General features: G+C 36.8%; 1 protein-coding gene across 2 annotated transcripts in view; it reads right to left on the bottom strand.

Annotated features, from left to right (window-relative positions):
* itpkb (inositol-trisphosphate 3-kinase B) overlaps positions 1 to 26,698 on the bottom strand; it is a 113,341-nt gene extending 86,643 nt beyond the window's left edge. For both annotated transcript variants that reach the window (XM_041252742.1, XM_041252740.1), the window contains exons 1-2: positions 26,370 to 26,698; positions 21,992 to 23,350 (exon numbers count right to left, since the gene is read on the bottom strand). In XM_041252742.1, the coding sequence (XP_041108676.1) occupies positions 21,992 to 23,176 (1,185 nt within the window). In that variant the 5' untranslated portion in view covers positions 23,177 to 23,350; positions 26,370 to 26,698. The remainder of the gene's footprint in view (positions 1 to 21,991; positions 23,351 to 26,369) is intronic.
* Positions 26,699 to 27,344: the final 646 nt, after the last annotated feature.

Genomic DNA, 27,344 nt, shown 5'->3' on the forward strand with positions numbered 1-27,344 from the left:
GCACATTTTTACACAGAGAATTGTGAGGGTCTGAAACCAATTCCCCTGTAATGTTGTTGAAGATGATGCCCTGGGATCCTTCAAGAAGCTGCTTGATGAGATTCTGGGATCAATAAGCTACTAACAACCAAAACGAGCAAGACGGGTCAAATGGCCTCCTCTTGTTTGTAAACTTTCTTATAAGAATCACACTTCGTTATAAGGGAGCAGCATCTGCAGGTTTTGAAGGGTGTGTGAAGGCAACTGCTCTTTTATCTAAAACTGCTGTCTTACTGTTTCCTTTTGGAAGCTGGAAAAAGGCCCCAATTCACTTTTCCTTTGTTGGGCACTATCTGACAATGACATTGGGAAAATAGAAGACTAGAATATTACATTATTTTGCTGCTAACCAAACCTCCTCTTGCACCCTCTCTGTGCCACCATGTTGTAACAGTGGATAGGGTTAAAGCAAAGCAATAGGTTTCTACGCCTAAGCTGGAAAACACATGGCAACCACATGCAAATCCACCCACTTTATCTCAGAGGGCTCAAATCCCCTGACATAAACACCAACCACCTCCAGAAAGACAGATTTACACACACGCAGTCCTGCACTCCCACACATACATGTAAGCGCACTAATACAACTCCTCGATGCACACATAAAATACATATAGCACCTACACACAGGCACTCAGACACATATGTACTGTAGTATAGTATGTACACAAGTTAGATATCAATAAACAACCCGTTACAGTAAGGACAAGTTCAATAAAACTGAATAACAAATAAATCTTATAGTTTGAATAGAGGGAAACTGTGTACACAAACCACTTTGTCCTATTTAAAACAAATAAAATAGTAAAGGAAAAAATTAAACAAATGTATCAGTATATAATAGGTAAGAAACTATATGTAAAAGCTTTATTAATCTGAGCATTTATTACTCATTTTTAGGGAAACATTCAGACTTTCAGGATCTTCATTTTTTATCCAAACATTCCTGATTTACCCTGTCTCAAGACACGTTTTCAAAGCCACAGCCTTAGACGAAGAAAAGCTCTTTGCCCTTCCTGCTTATTTGTTTATGTTATTATTTGTGACAGCAGTGAAACCAACATTCCTGATTTACCCTGTCTCAAGACACGTTTTCAAAGCCACAGCCTTAGACGAAGAAAAGCTCTTTGCCCTTCCTGCTTATTTGTTTATGTTATTATTTGTGACAGCAGTGAAACCTAGTAACCTGTTTAGTGAGTTTTTTTTTTTTTTTTTTTTTTTTTTTTTGGGGGGGGGCAACTTACGACCAAAACAGTATTTTAATTACTCTACTTGCACTGTAGATTACCCTAAAGCATCCCCATCATATTTTACATATTTGGGACTTAAAAATAGCACGGCATATTAAAAAAACAACTTCGACCTTTTCAGTGCCTTTGACGAGAGTCTTGTTGTATAAATATCGTTAAACATAAAGGTTGTGACAGTGTGCAACCTACAATAAGTGCAGAAACAAACAGCTTCCATGTAGCTACATGAAGTAATGCTTTTATTTCAGTAGGAAGTTGAAATCTTCTGAGATGCCATCAGGGTAACTGCAATGGCTCATCACAGGTGTATACTGCTGCGATCTCTGAAGATACTAATACAGAATTGCTGTCATATGCTCAGACAACTGACATACTTATTCAAGTATGTTTGTGCATCTCACTCTGCTCTGATCCCAACAACATAGTCACCAGAAAGCATTTTATCTAGGGTCTTCTTTTTTGGTTTATACGGATTTTTACCACAAAATTCCTGGGGTATACTAAAAAAAATTATTCATTTTTTTTTTTTTAGCAATTTTCACCCAAATTTTGGATCACTCATGTGCATTAAGAAAATACAATACATTAGATATATGTGTTTATGTTCATAATAAATTAGGCTGTGTGTATATGCAAAGCTCTCTGTTAAAGTAAGTCGATGTAGTGGAAGATATACAAAATAAGCAACACACACACACACACACACACCCACCCACCCACACACGTGCATATCTGTACGTACTGTTAATTAATCTCACGCCGACCACATATACATTTCACGCTTTACAGATAGTTAACAGCTTTCAAAGCAATTACACTTGATGTTAGTGAATTACTTTTCTTGCTAAAGGGTAGAAAAAGAAAAACGGTATAAACTGGAAAGCGGACTCCATGTGTAGATGGCAATGGCTTCTCCAGACAATGGGGGGATCACTTTTAAATTCTGAAAAAATCCACCTCACTGACTGCAAATTTGAACCATGCTGCGTCCCATCTGGCTCAGCCGATATGGAGAGAGTATTTTCTAAATTCAGCTACAGCTAAGACTGCAGGAGATCAAGCCTACGAAAAGACACTTTAAAAAACTGCAGCAAGCCTACTCTACACAGGACTTTTACACTGAAAGCACCTGGCAGGGCTTTATAAGGCTGGTAAATGTATTTAAATATATCATTGTAATGGATGTAGATTGTGTAAAATAATTTGGACAACTTAGAAAAATGTTTATAGGCTAAATGGTTTTAAGTCACCAACAGTAAACTGTTTATTAAAAATAAAAGTTGGGGGATTAGTGATAATGGTTTCATAAACTCAGTGGTGGCGTGGTCACACACACACACGCACATATCTACAGTTTAATTTATGATTTTATATATATATATATATATATATATATATATATATATATATATATATATATATATATATACACACACACACACACACAGTACTGTGCAAAAGTTTTAGGCAGGTGTGAAAAAATGCTGGAAAGTAAGAATGCTTTCAAAAATAGACATTTAATAGATTATATTTATCAATTAACTAAATGCAAAGTGAGTGAACAGAAGAAAAAACTAAATCAAATCCATATTTGGTATGACCACCCTTTGCCTTCAAAACAGCATCAATTCTTATACCAAACAGGTGCTAATGATTATCAATTCAGTATGTAGGTTGAAACACAATCATTAACTGAAACAGAAACAGCTGTGTAGGAGGAATAAAACTGGTTGAGGAATAGCCAAACTCAGCTAACAAGGTGAGGTTGCTGAAGACAGTTTACTGTCAAAAGTCATACACCATGGCAAGACTGAGCACAGCAACAAGACACAAAGTAGTTATATTGCATCAGCAAGGTCTCTCCCAGGCAGAAATTTAAAGGCAGACAGGGGTTTCCAGATGTGTTGGCCAAGCTCTTTTGAAGAAGCACAAAGAAACGGGCAACGTTGAGGACCGTAGACGCAGTGGTCGGCCAAGGAAACTTACTGCAGCAGATGAAAGACACATCATGTTTACTTCCCTTCGCAATCGGAAGTTGTCCAGCAATGCCATCAGCTCAGAATTGGCAGAAAACAGTGGGACTGGTGGGACAACCATCTACTGTCCGGAGAAGTCTGGTCAGAAGTGGCCTTCTGAAAGACTTGCGGCCAAAAAGCCATATGTCCGACGAGGAAACAAGGCCAAACGACTCATCTATGCACGAAAACACAGGGTGCAGAAAAATGGCAGCAGGTGCTCTGGACTGATGAGTCAAAATTTGAAATATTTGGCTGTAGCAGAAGGCAGTTTGTTCGCTGAAGGGCTGGAGAGCGGTACACGAATGAGTGTCTGCAGGCAACAGTGAAGCATGGTGGAGGTTCCTTGCAAGTTTGGGGCTGCATTTCTGCAAATGGAGTTGGGGATTTGGTCAGAATTAATGGACTCCTCAATGCTGAGAAGTACAGGCAGATACTTATCCATCATGCAATACCATCAGGGAGGCATCTGATTGGCCCAAATTTATTCTGCAGCACGACAACGACCCCAAACATACAGCGGAAGTCATTAGTAACTATCTTCAGTGTAAAGAAGAACAAGGAGTCCTGAAAGTGATGGTATGACCCCCACAGAGCCCTGATCTCAACATCATCGAGTCTGTCTGGGATTACATGAAGAGAGAGAAGAAACTGAGGCTGCCTAAATCCACAGAAGAACTGTGGTTAGTTCTCCAAGATGTTTGGGCCAACCTACCTGCCGAGTTCCTTCAAAAACTGTGTGCAAGTGTACCTAGAAGAATTGATGCTATTTTGAAGGCAAAGGGTGGTCACACCAAATATTGATTTGATGTAGATTTTTCTTCTGTTCATTCACTTTGCATTTTGTTAATTGATAAATATAAACTATTAACATGTCTATTTTTGAAAGCATTCTTACTTTACAGCATTTTTTCACACCTGCCTAAAACTTTTGCACAGTACTGTATATATATATATATATATATATATATATATATATATATATATATTATTCCTTAGGCCTTTTCAGCCGGACGGGCCAACAGCGAGATGGCTGTCGCCACCTGACTGAAAAAACCACATCCACCCATCTTGCAGATACTACTGTGCCTTTAACAATAAGGACCAATTGCGATTCAAGATCAATTGCGCATTGCTGGGTGAAAAAAAGCTGTGCTACGTCTTGATACAACATTTAACCAATCAAAGAGTTGAAGGGGTGGGTTTTCTGTGTTAATCAACCAGAGATTAAAACATTAAAATGACTATTTTCAAAGCAAAAATACTGACAATGAATGCAAGGTTTTCAAAATACGCCGTCGATTGGGAAGGAGGGGGTGATTTGGCACCAAAATAAACCCTGATATTTACCTAGAAAAATGTGGAGTACATTTTTTGCACCGATTTTTTTTTTATAATAAACCGATAAATTCCCAGGAAATAAAATTTAAAAAAAAAAACATAAAAAATGAATGACCTTATTTATATCGTAAATCCTGCACCTTGTTTTCTTTTTCATTTTCTGTGAAGCAGAGGAGTTTATTTAAACTGAGACTAAAATGGTATGAGTTTACATAATCAAATACTGGAGCTCATTAACCTATCACTGGGCCTACAACCAAGCTTGCCACTATTCATTTTTTTTTTTTTTTTTTTTTTTTTGCCAAATCAATATTAATATCGACATTTATTTTAGAAAGAATTTACTGTTTTTCGATCTTTATTTTTCAGTTCAAATCAGAGAATGAGTGAAATCGACCATTACGTTTAAAAAAAAAAGACTTATTACGCAATTGAGAAATATCTCATTTAGCAAAACCCCTTTATCATATTCAACATGCAAGAAAAATAACTATTATTTCGGAGTCTGAGCTCCTCCCCCCCCGAAACCCCCAGCTGCAGCACAGCTTCAGTCACGGGAAGACACGGCAGATGCGCCCGCTTTGTCCTACCGTGGAGACTTCAGTAGTCGGCCAGGGTATTGTGCACAATACTAATTAAATGTTTTCCTCTTGCTCCCCATTTTCAAATCAAACTAGTAACTGTCACCGTAAACCTTTGAATGTCAGGCTCTACAACTGGCAAATGAAAGTGCACAGTCGGTGCAGGTCTTCATGATTGGCAGTCATTTAAATGAATGAGACAGTTCTAGAGCTGCTTCAGTCAACAAGATCTGTCAAAACAAGATGAAGTGACTGACAGTGAAACTACAGTAGCCTACCAAGGGACCACTGAGTTGACTGACGCGACCCCAGCCATTCAGAGCAAAACAGAGACGGGACAGACAGCAAGTATAAAAACTACACAAATTAGAGATGATTTTTAAATTATTATTTTTGGTTTTACTGACGTTTATCTTATGTAAATTTATTTCAGTTAAACTCATATTTTTTGGGAATACGAAGTTTAACAAGCTTTACCGATAAAAATCAAAGTAGCAAGCCTACCTATAATAGAAAACCTAGACATGTAAACTTAGTCATGGGATTTGCATACCTATTGTCTTGGTAATTATAAATTGAAATGAATTGGGATATGCATCCCAAGCAGAGGGGCAATTATAGAAGAGATTTTATTTTTACAGCCAGTTTGACAGAAGGTATTTTTCAGCAGCCCTTTCTGTGCTTTCTGATACATCACATGCTAATCAACAAGACAATAAATAGAAATCCTTGGGAATAGCAAAACAAACTGTAGCATGCCTGGCCTAGAATTTTCCTGCTTTCACTGCAACCAATTGACTTCTTCATTGTGTTTTTTATTCCACTTTGTATATTAAATAGAGCCGTATCTCACATACAAAGAACCTCACAGAAGCTTATCAAACCCCCTATACTCAGGATTGTTAAAAAACTAAAAATTGACCCTGCTGAGACAAGTATTGGCATTCAAATTGTGTTAATAGACTGCATTTTAGTGCTGCTTTGCATGGCATAATGACAGACTGGGTAATGTATGCCATATAACAAATAACTAATGTAAGTTTAGTAAGTTAACATTAAACAGGTGAAACAGTGCAGCAAGTCAGAATGCTACTGCACTCAGTGACCTTTTGATCCTGGGACACGTTTCAATATCTGGTCTGGGTAGTAACAGTACTCATCAAGATCAAGCACCTTTAATTGTTTAATGCCTTGGGCTTTACCAACACCTTGTGTCAAAAAAAAGACATGCTAATGACATTTTTTCAATCTGAGAAACGTCACTTCAAGGTTGTGGCCTATGCCGTCACAAACTGGCATAGATACATTAATTCACACTTTTGTTATCTTAAGCGTCTATTATTGTAATTTTAGACAAAATCCCCTTAACTCAAATATATTATTGAATCTAGCGACAGGGACATAGCTCCATCCTGCGGATGAGATGTTAAATCATCATGTTCCATTGTAAGTGACTCTGCATATAATGACAGTTCACAGCCTACCACTGTAAAGCGCTTTGTGATGGTGGTCCACTATGAAAGGCGCTATATAAAAATAAAGATATTATTATTATTATTATTATTATTATTATTATTATTATTATTATTATTATTATTATTATTATTCGTATGTACGTAGGGCACACTTCAGAGTACTGTATGTATCTAGAGAGCTGCTTATCCATTTGTGATGAAACTTGCTAAGGGCCTTCTTATAAATATGGGGGTAAGAGAGGCTTTCTGCCTGTCCCTCCGACTGCCTGTCAGAATTTCACACATACATTTCTTCTTACATCTAGATAACTACTTGTCCTACTGTGATATAACTGGATAATGATTTTATTTCGCAGTTATTGAGTCATATCACTTTGGGGCTGTATGGAGGCTGTCTATTTGTCAGACTGCCTGTATGTATGTCCATGTGAATGGGAGAGAAGGAATCAGAGCTACAAATCTACCTCCCGACCAGGAAGGGCGCGAAGTAAGGTTGGTGGTACGCCTTGACAGGGATGGGCCAATTCGATGGTAGGACGGAACCGGAAGTCGGACAGCTTGGAGGAAGGGCGTAGCTGTAAGAACGCTGAATGACTATATTGTGATCAGCTGCGTTGTGTGCTGCAATTGGATAGAGCGTGGCACCACACTGATCACAGGGGGGAGTCTGGCAGTACAAAGGGGACGAGGCTATGGGAGTTCAGCCCTTTACACTGAAACCTGACCCAGCCAGAGCACTGCTTTGTTTTGATTTCTTTTGGCAGACTGAGACCACGGGAGCTGAAGCTGCCAAGTAGGGATGGAAATTTTAAACATTTAAAACGTATAAACTCTAGACGTATAACCGGTCACGTTACAAAGATCAACAAATGCACATTTTTGAATGTATTCATTTTAGTGATTTATCATCATATACAGCAGTCTGTCGCGTATCCGACTGCTGTGGTGCCACAGCAAGGGTAGGTATTATAAAAATGAAAGGGCTTGGCAATTTTCTCCAAGTAGTTTTTTTCTAATTGCTGCAACAGAAGGCTTTACACCGGTGGCAGGTTTTATTCTCTTTCAATCCTGCGCATTGGTGCACTCTGTGTTCATGCTGTAGCAGGCGTAATATGGTATGAAGTCCATGGTGTATGAGTTAATGACAAGCGTTTTTTCTGACGTTTGTTAAATATTTTTAATAAAATGGCATTTCTAAACAAAGGAACGAGGCAAAACCACGTTTGGAAGTATTTTGAGGAACCAGACTAGAAAACAGTGGTATGTAAATAACTATGCCAAACAAAATTGCCGTACCACAAAAACACAAGTTCAATGCTTTTGAAATGAAAACATTCAGAAATGACTGTGGATGGAGTTACTGACAGCAGTAAAAAACAAACATCCACAATAAACAGAATGCTCTAGGTGGCATTTATTTAGCCCTTACATCCCTGTGAATGATTTTAAAAGGATAAGGACAATATTAATTCAGAGAATACGTAAGTGTAAATAAATAATGTATAGGCTTTAATTTAACAGTACACTTTTATGCAAATAATTTGTTGAAAAAAAATGTCCTTGATAACTATGTAATTTGTCAACAGAAAGGGATATTTAAATGAATCTACCGGTTAATCAACTAATGCCCATAAATTAACCACACAAAAATTTGAATGGAGTAAAGTCCTAATTTCAATATAAACTTCGGTGTGTATGTGTTTTTTTTTTTTTTTTTTTTTTTTTTTTTTTAACTTTGTAGTTAATTCTTTGCAATGTTAAAACTTTATTTGCTTATTTAGGGTTTCTTTGCATAGAAAATACTAACCAGGGCTGTCACTATACATCAGAATGTAATACAAAGAGTGAGTGAGTGAGTGTGTGTGTGTAGATATGGTTTAAACACTGACACTAATAAAAATCTACCAAAAGCACCGCCCTACTACCAAGCCAGAACAACCTCCTGGATCACCTGCACTGCCACAGCACCTCCACCTGGACTTTCCCTTGGAGCATCTACACTTCCACTCCACCTCAACACGTGTGTGTGTGGATTGGACTGTGATTATTGTTTATTATTTGGAACAGTCTTTTGTTTGGGAACTGCAATTCCACCATCTGTGCTCCCCCAATACCATTGCTGTTAAAATTAAAACTGTTGTTTCTGGAACTGCACCACAGCTGTGGATCTCGATTCCTTCCTGCACCGCTCACATCCTGACACGTGGTGTCTCCGTGGGATCCTGCTAACTAGAGGATGGACCCCACCATAATAGCAGCCATGCTGGAAGCCCTGCAGCGAAGGGCAGAAAAATGGGAGGGAATACCAGCGAGACAAGGTTTGGGTTTGGTAGTGGAATCCTCAATATCTATTAAAAACACCAGGGGAAGGGGACTGGAATTCTGTTAAAAATCAACTACCTTCCTCCTGCGCCAAGGAAATTCTTTATCACATAGGTCTAGAGAAATACTGTTCTAGTTGTCACACATTTTATCATACACTATTTAAAGCATTTTTACATGTGCATACAGGGGATTTAGAGTAGGCCACGTTGATCTATTTTTTATTGCTAACAGCAATGTCGGGGTATTACTGACATGCTTGTTTAATATATATTTTTCAAGACTTCCCTAGATGTCCCTTATCTTATGAAGAAAACAGTTTGAAGCATCTCCACTGTTTAACCACAAGAGCCCAATTTGTTTTGCAAAGGCTGTTGTAGTGTAAAATATAAAAATATATATGTCATTAGTAGAAATAGTAGAAAACTTCAAATCAAGTTAAAATCAAACTAAGGCAACAGCATCTGAAATGATTTACACTGCACCTCATTTCATGTACCATGCTGCAACTATATCACATTGATCAGCGTTCTGAAAAGGAGTCTACAGACAACACACCAATTAGTAACTTGGCTTCCTGCTTGCCTTGCCACAATAAGTAATGGTCTGAACAATGGGAGTAGTACAAACAGAGCCTGATGCTTTCTTTGTGATAAAGAATTCTTCAGCCTTGATAACTTCCTGCCATACCAGCAGCGTTGAATAGGAAGCGACAATCAGTTCAAACTCACCACATTTGTTTCTATAACATCACACTTGTATTACTTACTAACTAACTAGATTTGACATTAGCAACATATGCTACTCAAGTCGCAGGGAAAACAATAATTGTACTGTATCTAACAGCATATTACATGTATTTTAATAGATCCAGCTAGACCCTCCAGGTTTACAGCTTCTTGTATAGAATCAACATGTGAAAAATACCAATATCCGTGGTGTGTCAACATCATAAAAAAAGGAACACTGTGAGATGTCACTTGATCAAACTGCAGTATAGAAGGCCTAGAGCAGTTGTTAGCTGATGCATGTTTAAAAAGTCAGAGCTTCGGTTTCCCAGGCTAGAATTGCAACCCAGAAATTGAGGAGATTTTGCCATGAGGCAAGGTGTCAGTCAATCCACACCATAACCCAAAATGAAAGGGCACATACCCTTTCTTTTCATAATGTAGTGTCTGAGGAGTCAATTTGCATAATGCTTCTGAAGAAATAAAAAACACAAACAATCATTTGAAGGATGCCATATGTTGTGAGTTACAGTGAAAATGCTGAATTCTGTTGTTTTTTTGCAGATGAAATTTGTATTTAAAAATGAAGAATGTTGTCAATATTCTAGACTCGGGTTATACATTTAGGAGTCAATTCTCAAAGGTTTTCCAAAGCTATGTTCTTATGCAATATGCAAATGAAGGTATACAAACATCTGTCATCAGTTTTAAATAATGAAGAAGACAAAAGGTGATTTTGATAAAAGAATGACAAGCCCTTATTTAACACAGCACTTCATGAAGCATGTACTAAACTATGTTGTTAACAGTGGTGGTCCTAGAATCTTGTAGTTTATTTTAATCCTTTGTATTTTGCATGCAAATCATAATTTGTCCCTAGTGTAAGACATTCTGATTCAGTGCCTCACAACACACTTGTGGTGTGCAGTAGTAATCATCTTTCTGAACACCTTGCTCTAGGTCAGGGTTGCCCAAACTTCCTGACCCTATGAACCGCATACCAACATTTTCATATGGCCGAGAACCATACACGTAAAACATGAAATGTTTGCAAGCAAGACATTTTAAGTACTACAGTAGCATTTTTTTAAGAAATGTTTTAATTCTCTCAAACATTACAATGAGATCTTGCAGTTCCTCTAAACAGTAGTTATCTCTTGATGGAAGCAAAATATAAAAGAACAAGGGGGGACATTGCAGAGCCTTACAGTCTGTGTAATTTTTCTTGTACTAGTATAGCTCTACAGTGTAGTTAACTTTAAATGTAACACTATGGTTTTTCCATTTTTGTTTATACTGTATGTACTACGCACTTAAATATATATTCAGTTATGAAGCAAAATATGATTGATTTTACCAAAAAAAAACCACATAAAATTATTCTTTTTGACGAACTCTTCCCTTGAAGATCTGAATGCTAGGCTTAAACAAAAAATAACTTTTTTTTGTATGACTGCTGTGTGTAGGTAAATACTTTTGAGAGCTTTGTGGATAAAAAAAAACACTATTTATTTATTTTAAATTTAGTAGTCACCAATTATTTATTTTTTTTAATTTCTCCCAATTTGGAATATCCAATTTTTATTTTATTTAATTTTTTTACGCTCAGCTCACCGCTAGCGCCTCTGTGCTGACTCGGGAGCAGCGAAGACGAACACACGCTGTCCTCTGGGAGCATCACCCTATGAGCTCCTGTCCACGGTCGGCAATGGAATAGCCTGGACTAGAACCACTGCCGTGCAGGTTATAGGGCGCATCCTGTACTCCACACAGAGCGTCTTTACCGGATGCGCCACTCAAGAGCCTCCTGTATTTATTTTGAAAGGGATTACAGTACCTGCTCATTACGTGATGCAAGATGTGTAACTATAATCCTAATTTTAGACCTGCAATATAAAATGTAAACATGCATTCTTTAGTCTAGTGCCAACACTCCAATTTTATAAAAAGATTCATTCATTTGAATAAGGACGCCTGACACAAGTAATATTCCATTCCATACAAAACTCGCTTAAGTCTGATCCAGGAGGATATTCAGATGAAAATTTGTTGCGATTCATTTCCTAATGATGTCTGAGGCTTGTCGCCTTGTAGATGAAGATGACCAAGGAGTACCGTCTAGAAGCATACCTGGACATGCGAAGCGATAGCAATAGTTGACTGATGGCACCAGGCACCTTGGGCTAGCTACCTCCTGCCACAGTTAACGGGGGAGGCACAAGCTGCCACAAGATCCCTGTCCCCTGTCACTCGCTAATACAGATACAGTTAAGTAGTAGATTCAGATATGTCGGACATTTGTACCCGTATAATATCCAATTAAGTGTTATGCTATATCACGGTGAAGTGCATGACAGAAAGAGAGATAATGAAAAAAACTATTATACTGACACCAAAGACAAGATGAAAATAGAGATAAAAGTAGCTTACTAAATCTCTAAAATTAAGTACATGATTAAATAAGGGGGGAAAAACTCATGCTCTAGAGTTTAAACTAACTGTGCTCAATAGGTTGGAAAATGGCGAGAAGCATTCAGGAATACTGGCGGACTCCAGTGGTTCATAAAGCAAGCTGTAGACTTAAAATTCTGAATTTGAATTCTTTATTGCTTTTGCAAAGAAAGTCTGACTCATACCAACAGAAAACAGAAGTAGCAGGTAGGCTATATGTTTTATTTGCAGCCAAGCGTACTATGTAAAATGTTCTTGGTCAATTTAAAATAAATGATATATGTGTTCTATAAAGTGTGTGCAGTATATGTAAGGCACTGTAAATTAGCACAACATCTTAATTGGGAACCATGATCTATTTTGTGTTAATAGGGTACTAAGTAGGCTACAGTAAAAATGAGAATGTGCTAGAATATTTATTATGAATTATTATGTTCACATTGTACGGTAATGTGTACAATGCAGCAGCATGACTTATATTGTGTTACCAGTGACCTATAGGCTAAAGTAAAAATAAAATGTATTCGGTATTCATTTGATTTTAGTACTGTATGTTGAGTGCTATAAATGTATGTGTGTGCAATGTATATATTATATATATATATATATATATAGATATAGATATATAATATAATATATATTTTTTTTTTTTAAACTGGACACCATGTTATTTGGGACCTGTCTGTCTCCTGACATGTCCAGTTTAGCGAGGGACTACTGTAGTACATTAAATGGCTCAAAGTACTTAGAATGTTTAGCCTCATAATGATTTGTATGCATGAGGACAGTAGTATCACTGGTAATGTACATGATATAATAAAGTAGTAGCACTGAACTGACTTCTTGTTGTGTGTCTTACCACAAGCCTGCAGTGCGTGTTCTGCAGCTGGGCTTTTTGCACCTCTGCTACTGCTAATAAACAAACATGCAAGGTTCTTCCCTCATCTGATTAGCAGAGCTCATATACGGAAAGGAGACACTTATTATATATTTTCTAGTCGTTACAGGAAGCCCACAGTCTTCTGGCACGAATTATAAAGCAACACTACTTCTTGATAAGGTGGCAGAACTCGGAGGTTTACCGTTGCCTCTGCTGAACCGCACAATGAAACACATTTAAATCTCCACTAAGCCACAGCAGCAGTTGTTCTCTTCATTTTAACTGTACCAACAGCAGTTTCCATGACTTTAAACGATGCAGATTATGACATCCAGTACAGAAAACAGTGATCCTACAATCTTCTCTTTAATTAATCAGTGTAGTCATCCACATAGTTAAACTGGGAGTCCAAAACAACATCTAGCTGCATGGAAGGAGTTCAGATTAAACATACCTTTAAATAAAAACAGTAATCTAGGGCAGTGGTTTCCAGTCCATTTAGGAGGTCTGTGGAAAGGTTAAATAATTATGGAACGGAAGCTGCAGCATAGTTTCTTTGCAAAGCCAAAATCTGAGACCTTAAAATGTAAAAAAAAAAAAAAAAAAAAAATGCTACTTAGCAAGCAGTGATTGACAAGTGTGCTGAATTGTGTTTTTGCAAGGACAGCTGTCCACTCATGGTTAGACTGAGCCACAAAAACTTATTTCACTTGTAGTCTGAGCTGAAATCAGAGCTGCAGAGGTAAAGGCTATTATTACTCAAAGCAAAATGTAAACATACTATTTGCTGTGTCAATCATTTTGTTTTCTTTAATTTTCTTTTAATTTTTCTTTGTCAAGGCTGAAAGGTATAAAAGGTCTGTATGCTGTAGGTACAGTGAGAGAGGCTACCAACAGGAGGGGGGCTAATAAGGCAGGGTAAACAGTTACAGGGTATCAGCAACCATATTTAAACACCACCTGTGGCCAGAAAATATGCATATATATCCCTGTTACTAATGTTACATTTCATTTTTCAAATAGTACCCAATAAAGACAGGCCTATACCAATAGTAGTTGTTTCCTATAATATACTATGTTTTTTTGATGGCACAATAGTATTTTTGTTAATTGAATGGATTTTCAGAAATGTTTTATATGTGTGAGATATTTTAATCTTTGAAAAGTAAAGAAAATACTATTTAGTAGTGGTAGGACAAATATTCCAATATGCCAACAAACACTGCTTGAAATGTATTCAGTGGCAAAAAATGACCATGTTTGTATTCATTCAGAACGCATAAATCAAGTCTGAAATAAATAAAACATACTCTACTGCTAACAGTTCTTCGTTTCTTCAGTGTTATGCAATGATGAGATGAGACTCTGGGATCAATAAGCTACCAACAACCGAACGAGCAAGATGGGCCGAATGGCCTCCTCTCGTTTGTAAACTTTCTTATGGTCTTATGTATCCCAATGGTAAATGGAGTGCTTGTCGACACATTTCATTGGTTAACCATACATAACCCTGTGCTTGCATACTTTATCCTCACACTTCATGATGGTTATTTATAAAAAAAGACCTATAAATTATTTTATTTATAACCAGATGCTTTGGCAAGCCAGTCCCAACTTATCCACGTGAAGTAAGAGGTAGTGGAACTAAGGCTTTTTCTCAGCCAAGACTCCCACATTGCCATAGAACAAATTTCCCTAAACTGGTAGATTGTGTGCCTAATGTATGCAGTCTAAAAAAGGCAGCATTCGCCTCAAATGAACTCAGTAAAACTCTCTTTAAAACAGACAATTACATGAAAAAAGAAAAAATAGAAACCAGAAGTGAGATCGATGAAAACTGAAGCACCCCACCTTAACTATGACCCTTTCTTTCATAGCATTATCTGTGGTATAATGCTGTTATAACTTGACAGGCTATGGTATTTTATGGTTTGGTATCTATAGCTCTTAAAGACTCAAATGTGAAAAAAATCTGTCAGACTGGTTATTCTATAATGTTAAAATAAATCCTTCCACATGAAGGAGCTGCAAGCAACAGTTGCCATGAAATAGCATTACAGAGAGAAAATTGTCAAACAGTTTGTAAAATGAGAATATTCCATAGCTACAGTATGCAATTACTAATATTACAACATTGCTCTTCTTTAAAATAAATGAGTCATGCCACAGCTGGAACACCTATCAATCATCATATTTTTCCAGTTGCGTTATCAGATCCAGAATCACCAATTCAAATCATGCAAATTATATTACGTTCCAATGTTTTTTAAAAAATGCAATCCCAATCTATCTTACCAATGCATTTTTTGTCTGAAACACTGCCCGTATGTAAATAGTCCTGCTTAGAGGAATTGAGAAATAGACTGATCTACTTTGTGGGCACTTCTGTAACCATTAGAAAATAAAACGGGTAGACCTATATCATGGGGGAACACATGCCTAAAGAAGGCCCAAACTGCCTAAGCACCTGTGCACTAGATTGGTACTGGAACCAGGAAATCAAAGATCGCTGTGCACTGGTCAGTCTATATGTGGTCAGTGACAGCCTATAGAGGATTGTGACATTTGAAAGGTGACAGTAAATATGTACATCACAGTACCAGTTTAGAAAGGTCACAATCCACCACAATTATTTTCACTAGTATTTATTTGACAAATAGCCCCCATGCTGCTCATTCCACAATAAAAGTAGGCAGTAACGTAGGGTTAGTTTTACAGACCTAGATTAGCACTAATCTTGGAATACCTTACCTAAATCATCATTAGGCCCTCCAAGACCACTGCTAATCAGGGTCTCTGAAACCAGTCCTCTGTATTTGCCTAGCAATTCATTTTTAATGAGATTAGTATTCAATACTTCATGTTCTCAATAATTATTCATTGTTGTTTCTGCACATCAGGATATTTTAGGTTTTGGCGCAGTCTCTCTGTAAAACGGAGCATGGTGGAATCTTTGCAATGAGGCCAGTGCACTAGGAGTGTGCACCAGTAATTCTTCACCCCTTGAAACAGCGAGTTTGATATTTTCCATTGGAAAAGCAACCACCTTTTAAGGATTTCAAGGTCGAAGTAATTATCAGTACACAGTCCTAGGTCATTTTTATACCTAAATTATTTTGAAAACAACAACGTGTATTGAGTGTGTGTGAGTGTTGCTGTCTCTGGATGTAATCTAAAGCCCTTCTTTTGAGGCATTTTCAAAGGCAGCTAAGAGGTCCTTTGTGTTTCTATCAGCAGAAGATGTATTTAAATTAATATGTGTGAATTAATTTGTTAGTTATTCTCAAAACGTACACATTCATGCAAAGCCAGATATTGGGAAGTTGGTACCACTGGGTTGCATTTGTGTCATGTTGTCATCTGATATTTATAATATATTTCAATATTTAAATGTATATGTTGAAAAATAATAAAAACTAAAACACTGTTGAATGGCAGAAAACCATGTACTCTTGAATGTATAGCAGGAAAAAAAACATAATCTATGAAGGCAATTCAACGGTCAAGACTGTATAGTGACAGTCAAAGCTAACTACAGCAGGGTTTCCAAGTATTGTCGTGAGAGTGTGATGTAGCATGCACACACCATGCACTCAACAAGAATTCTGAATATAACAGACATTTGAAACATACATGCCCAGGATAACAGCACAGCACTTGTTTGTCATTTCCCTGGGGAAAAAACACTTCGATCCAATATATCTCATTTTATTTGGGTGCTTAACAGTAAATGTATGAATTCTGTTATACATTACCTTATATTTCAAAAGACTGGCTTTAAGTGATTTAACTGTAAAATGTTATCAGTATATATAAAAAAAAAAAAGTTTAATATGATTTCTTTATGGATCTTGAAGATATTATTTGGTAGCTGCAATTAATAGCATGGGCATGCCTTTTTGGCTAACAAAGTGACAGATTCAGTAGAAAATTGTTTTTAAGGGTCAAATTGATTTGTCAGAACGGTTTTATTTCTTATAAAAGTGCAATTTCTGTTTGCAGGGCTAGATTATGTAATAAAATAGTCAGAGACTAAATTAATTACAGTTAAATAGAAACCTTTAGACACTGCAGCTTTAAGGTCACCCAGTGAACCAGTGGCTGCGCTGTTACAGTATATACTGTATTTAAACCCAGGATCCCCTGGCTCTTTGACCACGTTGTCTAGCCCACATCCTCTCACAGCTTTCAGGCCTAATATAATCTAAACGGGGCAGAACCAGCAACCCCATGGTAACAAGCCCCATTCTTTAACCATTGGACCACCAAGCCTTTCAGGATGTTCCCCTTGAAAATGCATTCAAATGTATTCAAATGTTATCAGCAGGGGTGTGGTTTGTGTGTGTGTTGCTGTATCTGGATGTAATCTAAAGCCCTTCTTTCGAGGCATTTTCAAAGGCAGCTAAGAGGTCCTGTGTGTTTCTATCAGCTGAAGATTGGCAGATGTGTTTAAATTAATATGTGTGAACTGAATTAATTTGTTAGTTATGCTCAAAACGTACACAGTCATGCAAAGCCAGATTTTGGGAAGTTGGTACCACTGGGTTGGATTTGTGTCATGTTGTCACCTGATATTTATATTAATACATTGAAGAATATGAAGAAAACAAATACTGTTAAATGGCAGAATGCATTCTTGAATGCATAGCAGGAAAATTTACATGAAGGTGTACATCGGTCAAAACTTTATGGTGACATAATTCATAGTTAACTAAGGCAGGGTTTCCATGCAGTTCAGAAACTCCAAATCCGGTCCACATTCTCATGATAAAGGAATGTAGCAGCACATACCACACACATTCCTCATGCTATAGGAAGTGTGCGGCCAAACCATGGTACAGCTAAAGGGGGGGGGGGGGGGGGGGGGGGGGGGGGGAATCGCCATTTTCAAGCTAAAGAGCAGTGTGCAAAATGACCAAAAACTAATTTTTTATTTTGTTTTAATGGAAACATGTCCAAAAGCTGTACCTTATGTTCACAAGACTTCATCAGTGCAATTTAGCAACCGAGGTCTGCTGGAAGTAGTCCTGGTAAGCTTATTGACCAAATAGGAATACATAACACCATTCATTCAACGTTTCAAAATACTCCGGTTTGACTAATATTATAGTACTTTTTGGTAGGGTTGGACGATAATTTACAGATTGACTTAATGTCATTATCACGACAATCGTGATTGTCAGCTGAATAAATAAAATATTAAACATTTTTGTAATTTATGCAATTTGAGCAACATGACAAAGTCACTGAGTTTTGAAGAAAAAAAAAAAACACTAGACAGTATATGCGCTGAGTTTTTAAATTTCTGTGGTCGCCCAGAACAAACTTGAGTATAAAAATACACCTATTGTAATTTGTATAATAATTAATTATGTAGTTTTACTATAAAATAATTCATATATTTTTCATATTTAAACATTTGTTAATTCGAGAATGTTTACTTCCATAAAAGAAAGTGCCACAAAATGTATTAATGTAACGAAATAAAATTGCTAACATTACCTGGAAGCTTTTGTTTTTTTTATTTGTGTGGCGAACCTGCCATTATGAGAATCATACTTTAAAGTAGGTTTAAAAAAAAAATACTACTAACATACTGAGTTTTGCACATGGCTGCTTGTAAGCAGACAGTTTAATAAAATAAACCGCCTATACTTCCATAAAATGTTAAATCTGCTTTTTCTGCAACTACTCTTTTTTACGATAGCAACCCTTCCTGCTTCACTGGGTCACGGACATAATTATGATTATCGATAATGTTTCAACGAGATAATTTATTTGCAATGATAATGTTACCATGACTATCGATATTTTCAATTATTGTTCCAACCCTACTTTATAGTATAGTAATTGTTTATAAGTAGAGCTTCTGATTTTCAATAAAAACCAATAAAAAAAAATATGAAACCGGTGTATAGCCAATAAACACAAAAAACACTGGAAATGGTCAATTAACGTTGACTTCACCCCTTTCCCATTTAAAAAAAAAAAAAAAAAAAAAAAACACACACACCTAGGTGGCTGTGTGGTCTAATGGTTAAAGAAAAGGGCTTGTAAGCAGGAGGTACCCGGTTTAAATCCTGGCTCACTCACTGACTCACTGTGTGACCCTGAGCAAGTCACTTAACCTCCTTGTGCTCTGTTTTACAGGTGAGACATTGTTGTTAATGCATAGCCTAGTTTCTATAAGTCGCCTTGGATAAATGTGTCTGCTAAATAAAATAATTATATATAAATATATATATAAAACCACAATCTAATGGCGAGAGCCTTGCACTGTCCCTCTGGAATTCGGATTCAGGTATTTATTATTATTATTATTATTATGTAGTGGAAAATGTGGGCAAGTAGGGTATCCTATCGTAGATTTACTACTGATATTTAAAAAATGTACTTTACTAAACATTTTGACTGGATGATTTTTATATCACTAACCTAAATGCTGGTATTTTAGCTCAGTTCGATCAGAATTGCTGTAAAACTTGTACATAAATATCTGTGCATTTGGAACAATATTTTTTTTAACTAAAAGAAAACTACATGGAAACACACACGACCCAAAAGTACTACCAAAATTGTGAGAGAAAGGTGAGACGTATTTTTATTTTATCATGGAAACCCCGTCTATGACCCTGAATTAGGGGCTGTCCAAAATTGTCATTTTTCAGAAAACGTACAAAGCATGCACTGAAAGGGGGGCGATGGCAGTGTAAGCTTTTTGATTAAGAAAATGATGACATTATTATATAAAAACTTACTTCCTGAAAAAGCACTACAGCCCCCAGAGATGTAATTTGTTGTCAAAGTTCATGACACTCTTGGTTTCCTTCGCAGCGCAAAAGAGAGTGCAAAGGCAATGGAGCTCCAGCAAGCTCTGGTTATTTCTCATATGTTTGTAACTTTTTTGGGCCTATCAAGTTCCTTTCTGATGCAATGTGGCTACCAACATCAATGTATATCATGGGCAATCACTTGAATGGCAAATGGTACAGAAAACAGCACCGCATCATTTAATTAGAATAAATTCATTGTCCTCTGGCAAAAAAAAAAAAAAAAAAAAAGGTTTTTATTTGTTACTGTATTCAAACTCATGCACAATCCATTGAGATACATACAGTAATACTATAAATCTGTTTGTACAAAAGCAGCACTTCTTCAAAAAGTACGCCATACTGTACAAAACAAACTTCAAAACTAAAAAAAACCAAAAAAAATCCTGCCTGCCATTTTATTGCAAAATCTGACTGGAAAACATAATTTATCTGGAGTTGCAAAAACATAATCTCTTGAACTAGTTTTACAAAAATACAATACTGCTTGACACGAATATGCATTTTTCAATATAGATAAACCCATGAGCCAATTAAGTTACAGATTATGATTCTCTTGTGAGTCATAGAGAGAAAAAGATGATTATAAAATGTTGAACTGGTGCTCAAATTCTGCAATGACTGTATGTTTGTGTACAATATAGGATACAGTAAATCATTCAAAGGTGTCTATATGTGTCTATTTTCACTTCCACCATGCTGACAAATGCCATTTTATGTATGAATGCTCTTGGGGGGGTGGGGGGTCTTGAAAAAAGAGCATGCTGTGTACACTTGCTGTAATTGTACTCTTTCTGACATATATAATGCTGGTACAGTAACTTAGCAGAAAAGGACAGTAAAAATGTTTTTTTCTGTTGGTTTTTTTAAGTGATACTTCTGCCAAAACTGTAGCTAAAGAGTAATTAAAAAAAAAAAAAAAAAAAAAAGTTTGCTTTAATTAATTAGTCCTATTATTTTGTTTAAGCTCGGTAAACTGGGTTTACAATGTTAAATGTTTAAGGCCCATGTTATGATGGTTTTAGTTAGAGGTTCCTGCTGCTTCATGTCTAGAAGTAAGGATTGGGAGAGATTACTGTTTAAAATGTAATTCTCTGAACTTCAGGTCATAACCTTCCGCACACAATCCACACAAAAGCCATTCATGGAGCTAACTGTCCTTAGATGTTGCTCAAAGGTACGAACCTCCAATGAAAAAGGCTCATAGACAACACCTCATACAAGTATGCACATACTTGAGCTGCTATAGATCACATGTAAGTAATATAAAACCATCTGTACCACTTTCTATGAAGTTTTCATTTATATCCCCACACTTATTTTAATGCCACAGATCGTTGATACCACTTTCACAAAGTCCATAATATAGCAGATGTAAATGCAGCTGTATGTAAAATCCAGCCATCTGCAGTTTCTCCAATCCAGTTTGCAAGTTTCCTTTCCAGTGTGTCAATATTTATCCAAAATGTGCTTCTGTATGCCATTTACAATGGAAATACTATTATTTGTTTTTAAACTCAAAACCAATAAAAGCTTTATTTATAGCACTTCATCTCTAGAACATGGAATGGCCTACTTAGCAGGAAAACAAGACTTTCAGGAATATGCCAAACTGCCCTTAAGGCAAAAGAGAGATACTTCTTAAGTATGCTTTTCATAATGTAAATACATCAGACTACCTTTTCTAGAGAACAATCTAAAATGTATTCTCTTTAAGGACCACCAGATGTTCACACACACACACACACACACACACACACACACACACACACACACACACACACACACACATCTACGTGATTTACCAAAGAGTTTAAGATGCAGGTGATGTGCTGATATTTGGTTAGTCATTAAATGGCAAGTTATTAACTATAGCTCAGTGGTTTACAATGAAAACTTCAGTGTTTGATCTTATACATAAACTTGTATTAGGAATACGTGTGATGTTTACAATTCAAAGGTTTTAGCACATTGTATTACATCTTGTATTACTTTTCCCACAGTCACCACACTAGCAGAAACTCTTCATGGCATTTTCACAGTTCTGACTCAATCTGGAAGCTAACACAAAAGACTCACCGCTCTGTTGCCCTGATGTCCGGTTTGTAGGAACGTTGACGACTGCCCCTCCACTCGCTCCGGGTCACTTGAGATATCATCCTCAGATTCCTCCCAGGATGAAGAAAAGCCAGCAGAAGAGGCAGAAGATGAGGAGAGCTTCCTTAAAGATATATTAGCACTGGGGCTGCAGGGTAAATCTGCCCCATCCCCAGATGCCTCCATCCCGTGGTCCGTGATTATGACAAAGGGTATGTTTCCCAGATCAGAGCAGTTCCCTCCACCTGAGGCCGAGGATGGAGCTTGCCTTAGGTCCTGCTGTTGCCTGACTCCTCCTTCAATCAAGCTGGGCTTTGTCTCTGTTGCTACCTCAACGGCTGCCAAGTTCTTGCCAACTATGGAGGCCTTGGGTGAACTCAGGGAATGACTGCTGGCTGCTGGTGCATTAACATCCTGCAAAGTAGTGACCTGTTCCCTTTTTGGATCAGCTGTGCTGTTTTCCTTTTTACAATTCACCATGCTGCAATCTGCTACCTCTGAGCCACTACATCCTTTCCCATTCTGAAGTTCCTTAGGGATGTTTGACAAGTGGTCAGGAAGTCTGGGAGAAGCTGGCCAGATGGTTTCAGTGTCCTGAGCGTTCTTGCTGGGCTCAAAGGGGAATTCAGGTTTACGGCTAGGTCGTGGACTGCGGATAATTTCCGAGTTCTGCACTTGGGTCCGTATGTCCGAGATGTGGGCTTCAAACAGGCCAACTTTTTTGTTCACCTCCACGTTTTGTAACTCCCTGTGTATCTGAGGGATCTGCACTGTCCTTTTAATTTGTTTCTCCTCTGGAAAGCCCAGCTTCCAGCTGAGCTCGCCAAAAGGTCCAGGACTGGGTGGCTGACTGTCATCGCTAAACCTGCCCCGACTGGGGCTGCTCAGCCTCCTTACGCGCCCCACCTGTTCCACCCCTAGGGTATCCTTCTGCCTCGTCGGCGATCGCCCCCTCTGGTCGTTTTGGTCGGGAAACACAAAGGTGGTCCTGGGCGAGGAAGGGCTAAGACTGCCAGGGCTGTACATGCCCCCACTCACTAAGACTTGGCAGTACGCAGCGTTTCTGTCTGGCACGGGCAACACTGGCCTTCCGGTTCGAGGAGTGCTGCCACTTTTCACATTGTTGGTATTCATCATTATCAAACTATTCAAGGCATAAGCAGCCATAGTACTGGGCTGTTGGTGTCTTGATGGATCCCATTTAGCCTTGGTCCTGGTTGCTGCTTGTGTTCAGGAAACCCAGCATTGCTTTGGAAGACCACAAAGGTTACAGGAAGGTCAGATTGACAGGGCTGTTGCTTGGAGGTTAATTCAACACAGAAAACTCCATAAACAAATTAGCTGTAAAACAGATTCAAATAGGTCATTTGTGAGGTAGTGATTCATAGAAATGTTTGACACATGGCAAAGATGATAGAATTAATGAACAGACTACAGATGTGAGACTAACAGACCTGATGTAAAATACTGGGTTTTTTTTTTCGGACCCTTCTGATTTTGTTCCTTTTTTTTTTTGTATTCAGTTCTGTTTGTGCACAAAAAGTATTTAAACTAGTGATGTATACTACTATGCTGGAAAAGTTAACATTAAACATATATAGCTTAGCTGCTAGTAAGTTACTTAGTAAGCAGTTTTAGGAGGAATTCTTCATGAACCAAAATTTACAATAGACAGGACAAACAAGTGTGATGTACTATAACTCCAAATTGTATTTACCATTACGTTTTAGTCATATCCATCTGCACATCTGAGATCATTTAATTAAAGAAACACATTATTGTTTGCTGCTAATGTAATTATTATCAACGAAACCCTGTCCTGTTACTATGAAAACAAGACCACAGGTTTCCAAGCTGGTAGGACATCAGGGCTTGTACTGTAGTTATAGATATTATCTAAACTGACTTTACTAATACAAGATGGCATAGGGGTTTTAAGCCATGTGCTAGTTTATTTACATACTGTTAATTCTGAACACAAAACTTGACATACAGTTTTCCCACATATTATATGACTCCAGCTTAAAAAACAGTATCACATTATAAAAGTATTTGGCAGTTTGTTGACACCCTTTAAATTAGCAAATGTGTTGTAACAAATCCTATAATAAATGACCACACCAGAGATTTGGAAATCTGCAGGCCTTCGTATAACACAACTGGAGCCTTTTTGCAGTAGTTGTTATAATTCAATGTCATTTAAGCCAAAACGTTTAATGATAGAAGAGGGGACTTTCAATACAATGTCAATAGATGACTAGGACTATGCTGTGGTGACCAGAATAAGTTTTGATCCATCTTAATGGACTAATAAGGATAGATACTTAATGTAATGAGTTAAAAGGGTTTAATAATGAAACAACCAAATAATTGATAGGTTTCAACAAAAATTATACTTTTGTACAGAAAAGAAAGTTGTATTTCACAACACAATAATAATTGTGTTTCAACCAGAACACCTTTTTTCTTTTTAAAATTAGTTTTGCAGTCTGTTCTGACATATATTGGTAAAGCTGTAAAGCTAGACTAAAGTCTTAAAGCATGTGTTAGTGTTGTCTGTTTTGCATTGGAAAACTATACTGATTAAAAAGAAATATTTAGTTTCTGCTTGAGACAAAACCTGACCCTTCTGGGTATGTGAGGATAACTGATTGTTTTTGCAGTTTTTAGTTAAGATGCCTTCACAAAAAGGTATACATATATACGTAAATACAATGTTGTATTTTAGATGCTGTAGTTACTGAAAGTAAGTCGATATAAGTCATGTAACTGACAGCAAAATACGTGTTCAATAAATAGGTCTGTAATGCTTTACTGTATCAATGAATAATGATACATTCTTTACATGTTACAATGTACTGTAAAGAGTATATCTTTGTATTGTGATACAAGCCCAAAAGCACAACATAGGTCATCTTAGTTTACCAAATGGATTTTGAATAAAGAACAAATGGGTTATAGCAAAACAAAATAGTCCATCAACTAATTACAATTGTATCTTATTATGCCCTCTACCTCGCAATACATATTACATTGCGAAATTAGTGTATACTTACCACAGTGCATCATTGCACCCCTGTCAATACCCTCAGTTAAAAATGTTTTATTTCTTATTCATTCAACTTTCTCCACAAATTAAAACTGAACAGGCTTATTAACAAGCTGTTAAGCAATGTGCTGTGTCAAGTATAGGCATGGTGATTGCTAGTTACTCAAACCAAAGCTACCTGTTGTTGTTTTTCATTAGCCATAAGGAATAATATAGATATCCTGCTTTGTGTTCAAACAAGTAGAGCGGATGTCCAAGAAATAAAAGATACATGTTGCATGTTTTTTAATGGCTTGCTTAAAAATATTCCAGACCATTCCTCAGTCTGTGCTTGTTTGGGTTTCCATTTACATAGAAAAAACATTCAATTGTGTTTGAGATCTTTAATATTGCCCAGACTACATTCCAGAATAAAATATTCAACTCCATATTTTATATTTTAAAAACTTCAGGTATAGGCTGAAGATAGCTATGAAGGCTTGTTTATTTAAAATATACAGTTCTTGATGAAGGCTTGTTTATAGCTTTATTGAATATCATCCTTATACCACAAATGCTATCAAGTCTTGAGATTATTTTTTAAATATACCATTTCAGTTGGTTAAAAGTAAGTGCCCTGTGGTGCACGTTTTGAAATTCAAATTACTGAAAGGATGTTTTGCTTCTAAAAATTGCTACTGCACATCCACACTCTTCTAAGAAATTCACACATTATGTGAAATTAAAAGCTCGAATTTGTGGACAGTACAGATCCCCCAGTTAAAGCAGAAAGAGAAGTATCTGTATTCGTTTTTAATATCTCACAAAACCTTTTACACTAACAATCAAATACGTGTTACATTCTTAAGTATTCCAAATAGAAGTTAATATTTTTAACCTTTATATAATTGAGTCTAAATAATAATATTCAGTACTTTCACTTGGGTGAAGAATATCAACGCATGGTGTTGGTCTTCAAATTATTTATGTGCACGTTTCACAAATAATTATTTTAGTTTCTGGGCTTGTTAAGCCAGTTCGAAATACCGTACACGAACCAGTGCCATCATTTTGGAATCTACAACCACATTTTTTAGATAAGTAATGTATTTTAAATTAACTGAAGCGTTTTATTATTGAAAAAGTGCAACTAGAAAGCATAACATCATCTTTTCCCGTAAAGCATCCTTACACTCATAGCAATTGCAATGCATTCTCCATTAACCCTTTTGCATTCTCAGTCCTTGTTTATCGTAAACGTCTCTAAACATACAAGAGCACAAATTACTCACAATAAAGTACGTTTTTGGTCAATATTAACGTATTTCTTACCTCAAACAGTGTTCCTGCGCTTTTTACATCACATATACGTTCCATTTAAATCCTTACACGTAGAAACTGTAGTAGCGACCTTGTTGCATAGCAGCTACAACTTCTAGACAGGTCACCAATCCAACATCTGTAGTAACAGGTTTGTGGAGAATGGTTTTGGGAGCTGCTTTTTTTGTGTTTTTGTTTTTGTATCATTCGTCAGCCTCGTAATCCAGGTTAGGTCTTGTACAGTATAGTCTCGTAGCAGACCGTTTCTCTTGGCTTTGCATTTGTTTGTTTAAAGTACTAAAAAGCAGGAAGGAAGTTAGACTGTGTCTATGCGGGTATGAAATCAGCGGAACAAGCTGTTTTTTTTCGGTATCGCCTGGCAGAAGTCAGCAGGGAAGCACTTCAAGAAAAAAAAAAAAAGTTTCCATTGTTCGTTTAAAAAAAAAAAAAAACTGAAGCTAGTTACATATATGGTATTGGTTTTCGTGCACTAATTCACAAATAAACATATTACCAAAAATGTGAAAATAATGTAATGATTGTTATAAGTTCATTATCAGTATGACATTTGTTTAGGCTTTATATTTAACATTAGCTTGAGATTTACATTTCAAAATAAGGAGTACACAAGTAACTTTCTTTTTGTACATTGCATTCCTGACAACACAGTGCACAATTAGTATATTTTACGTTATAAAATATAAGTTCGAATCTGGTCAAATTTGAAGTTTTACACACTGGTGGTGTTATTTTGCGGTAGGCATTAAATCGGGGTACACGGTGTACGGCGCTTGCCCTGGCATGAGCAAATAATTTCAGCTCATTAAACAACGAAGCGCCCATCTGAACTGGGTACGGTATACTGAGTTTTGCCCTTAAAGTTGTTTTTAATAGATATTTTTCCAAATTCAGAAAATTTATGTGACTTTAAATGATGCCCAACAAATTGGATTATCTAAAATTGTAAACATACTTTTTTGTGAGTGA

This window comes from Polyodon spathula, chromosome 6, assembly GCF_017654505.1.
Source record: "Polyodon spathula isolate WHYD16114869_AA chromosome 6, ASM1765450v1, whole genome shotgun sequence".
In the NCBI taxonomy this organism is placed as follows: Eukaryota; Metazoa; Chordata; class Actinopteri; order Acipenseriformes; family Polyodontidae; genus Polyodon; species Polyodon spathula.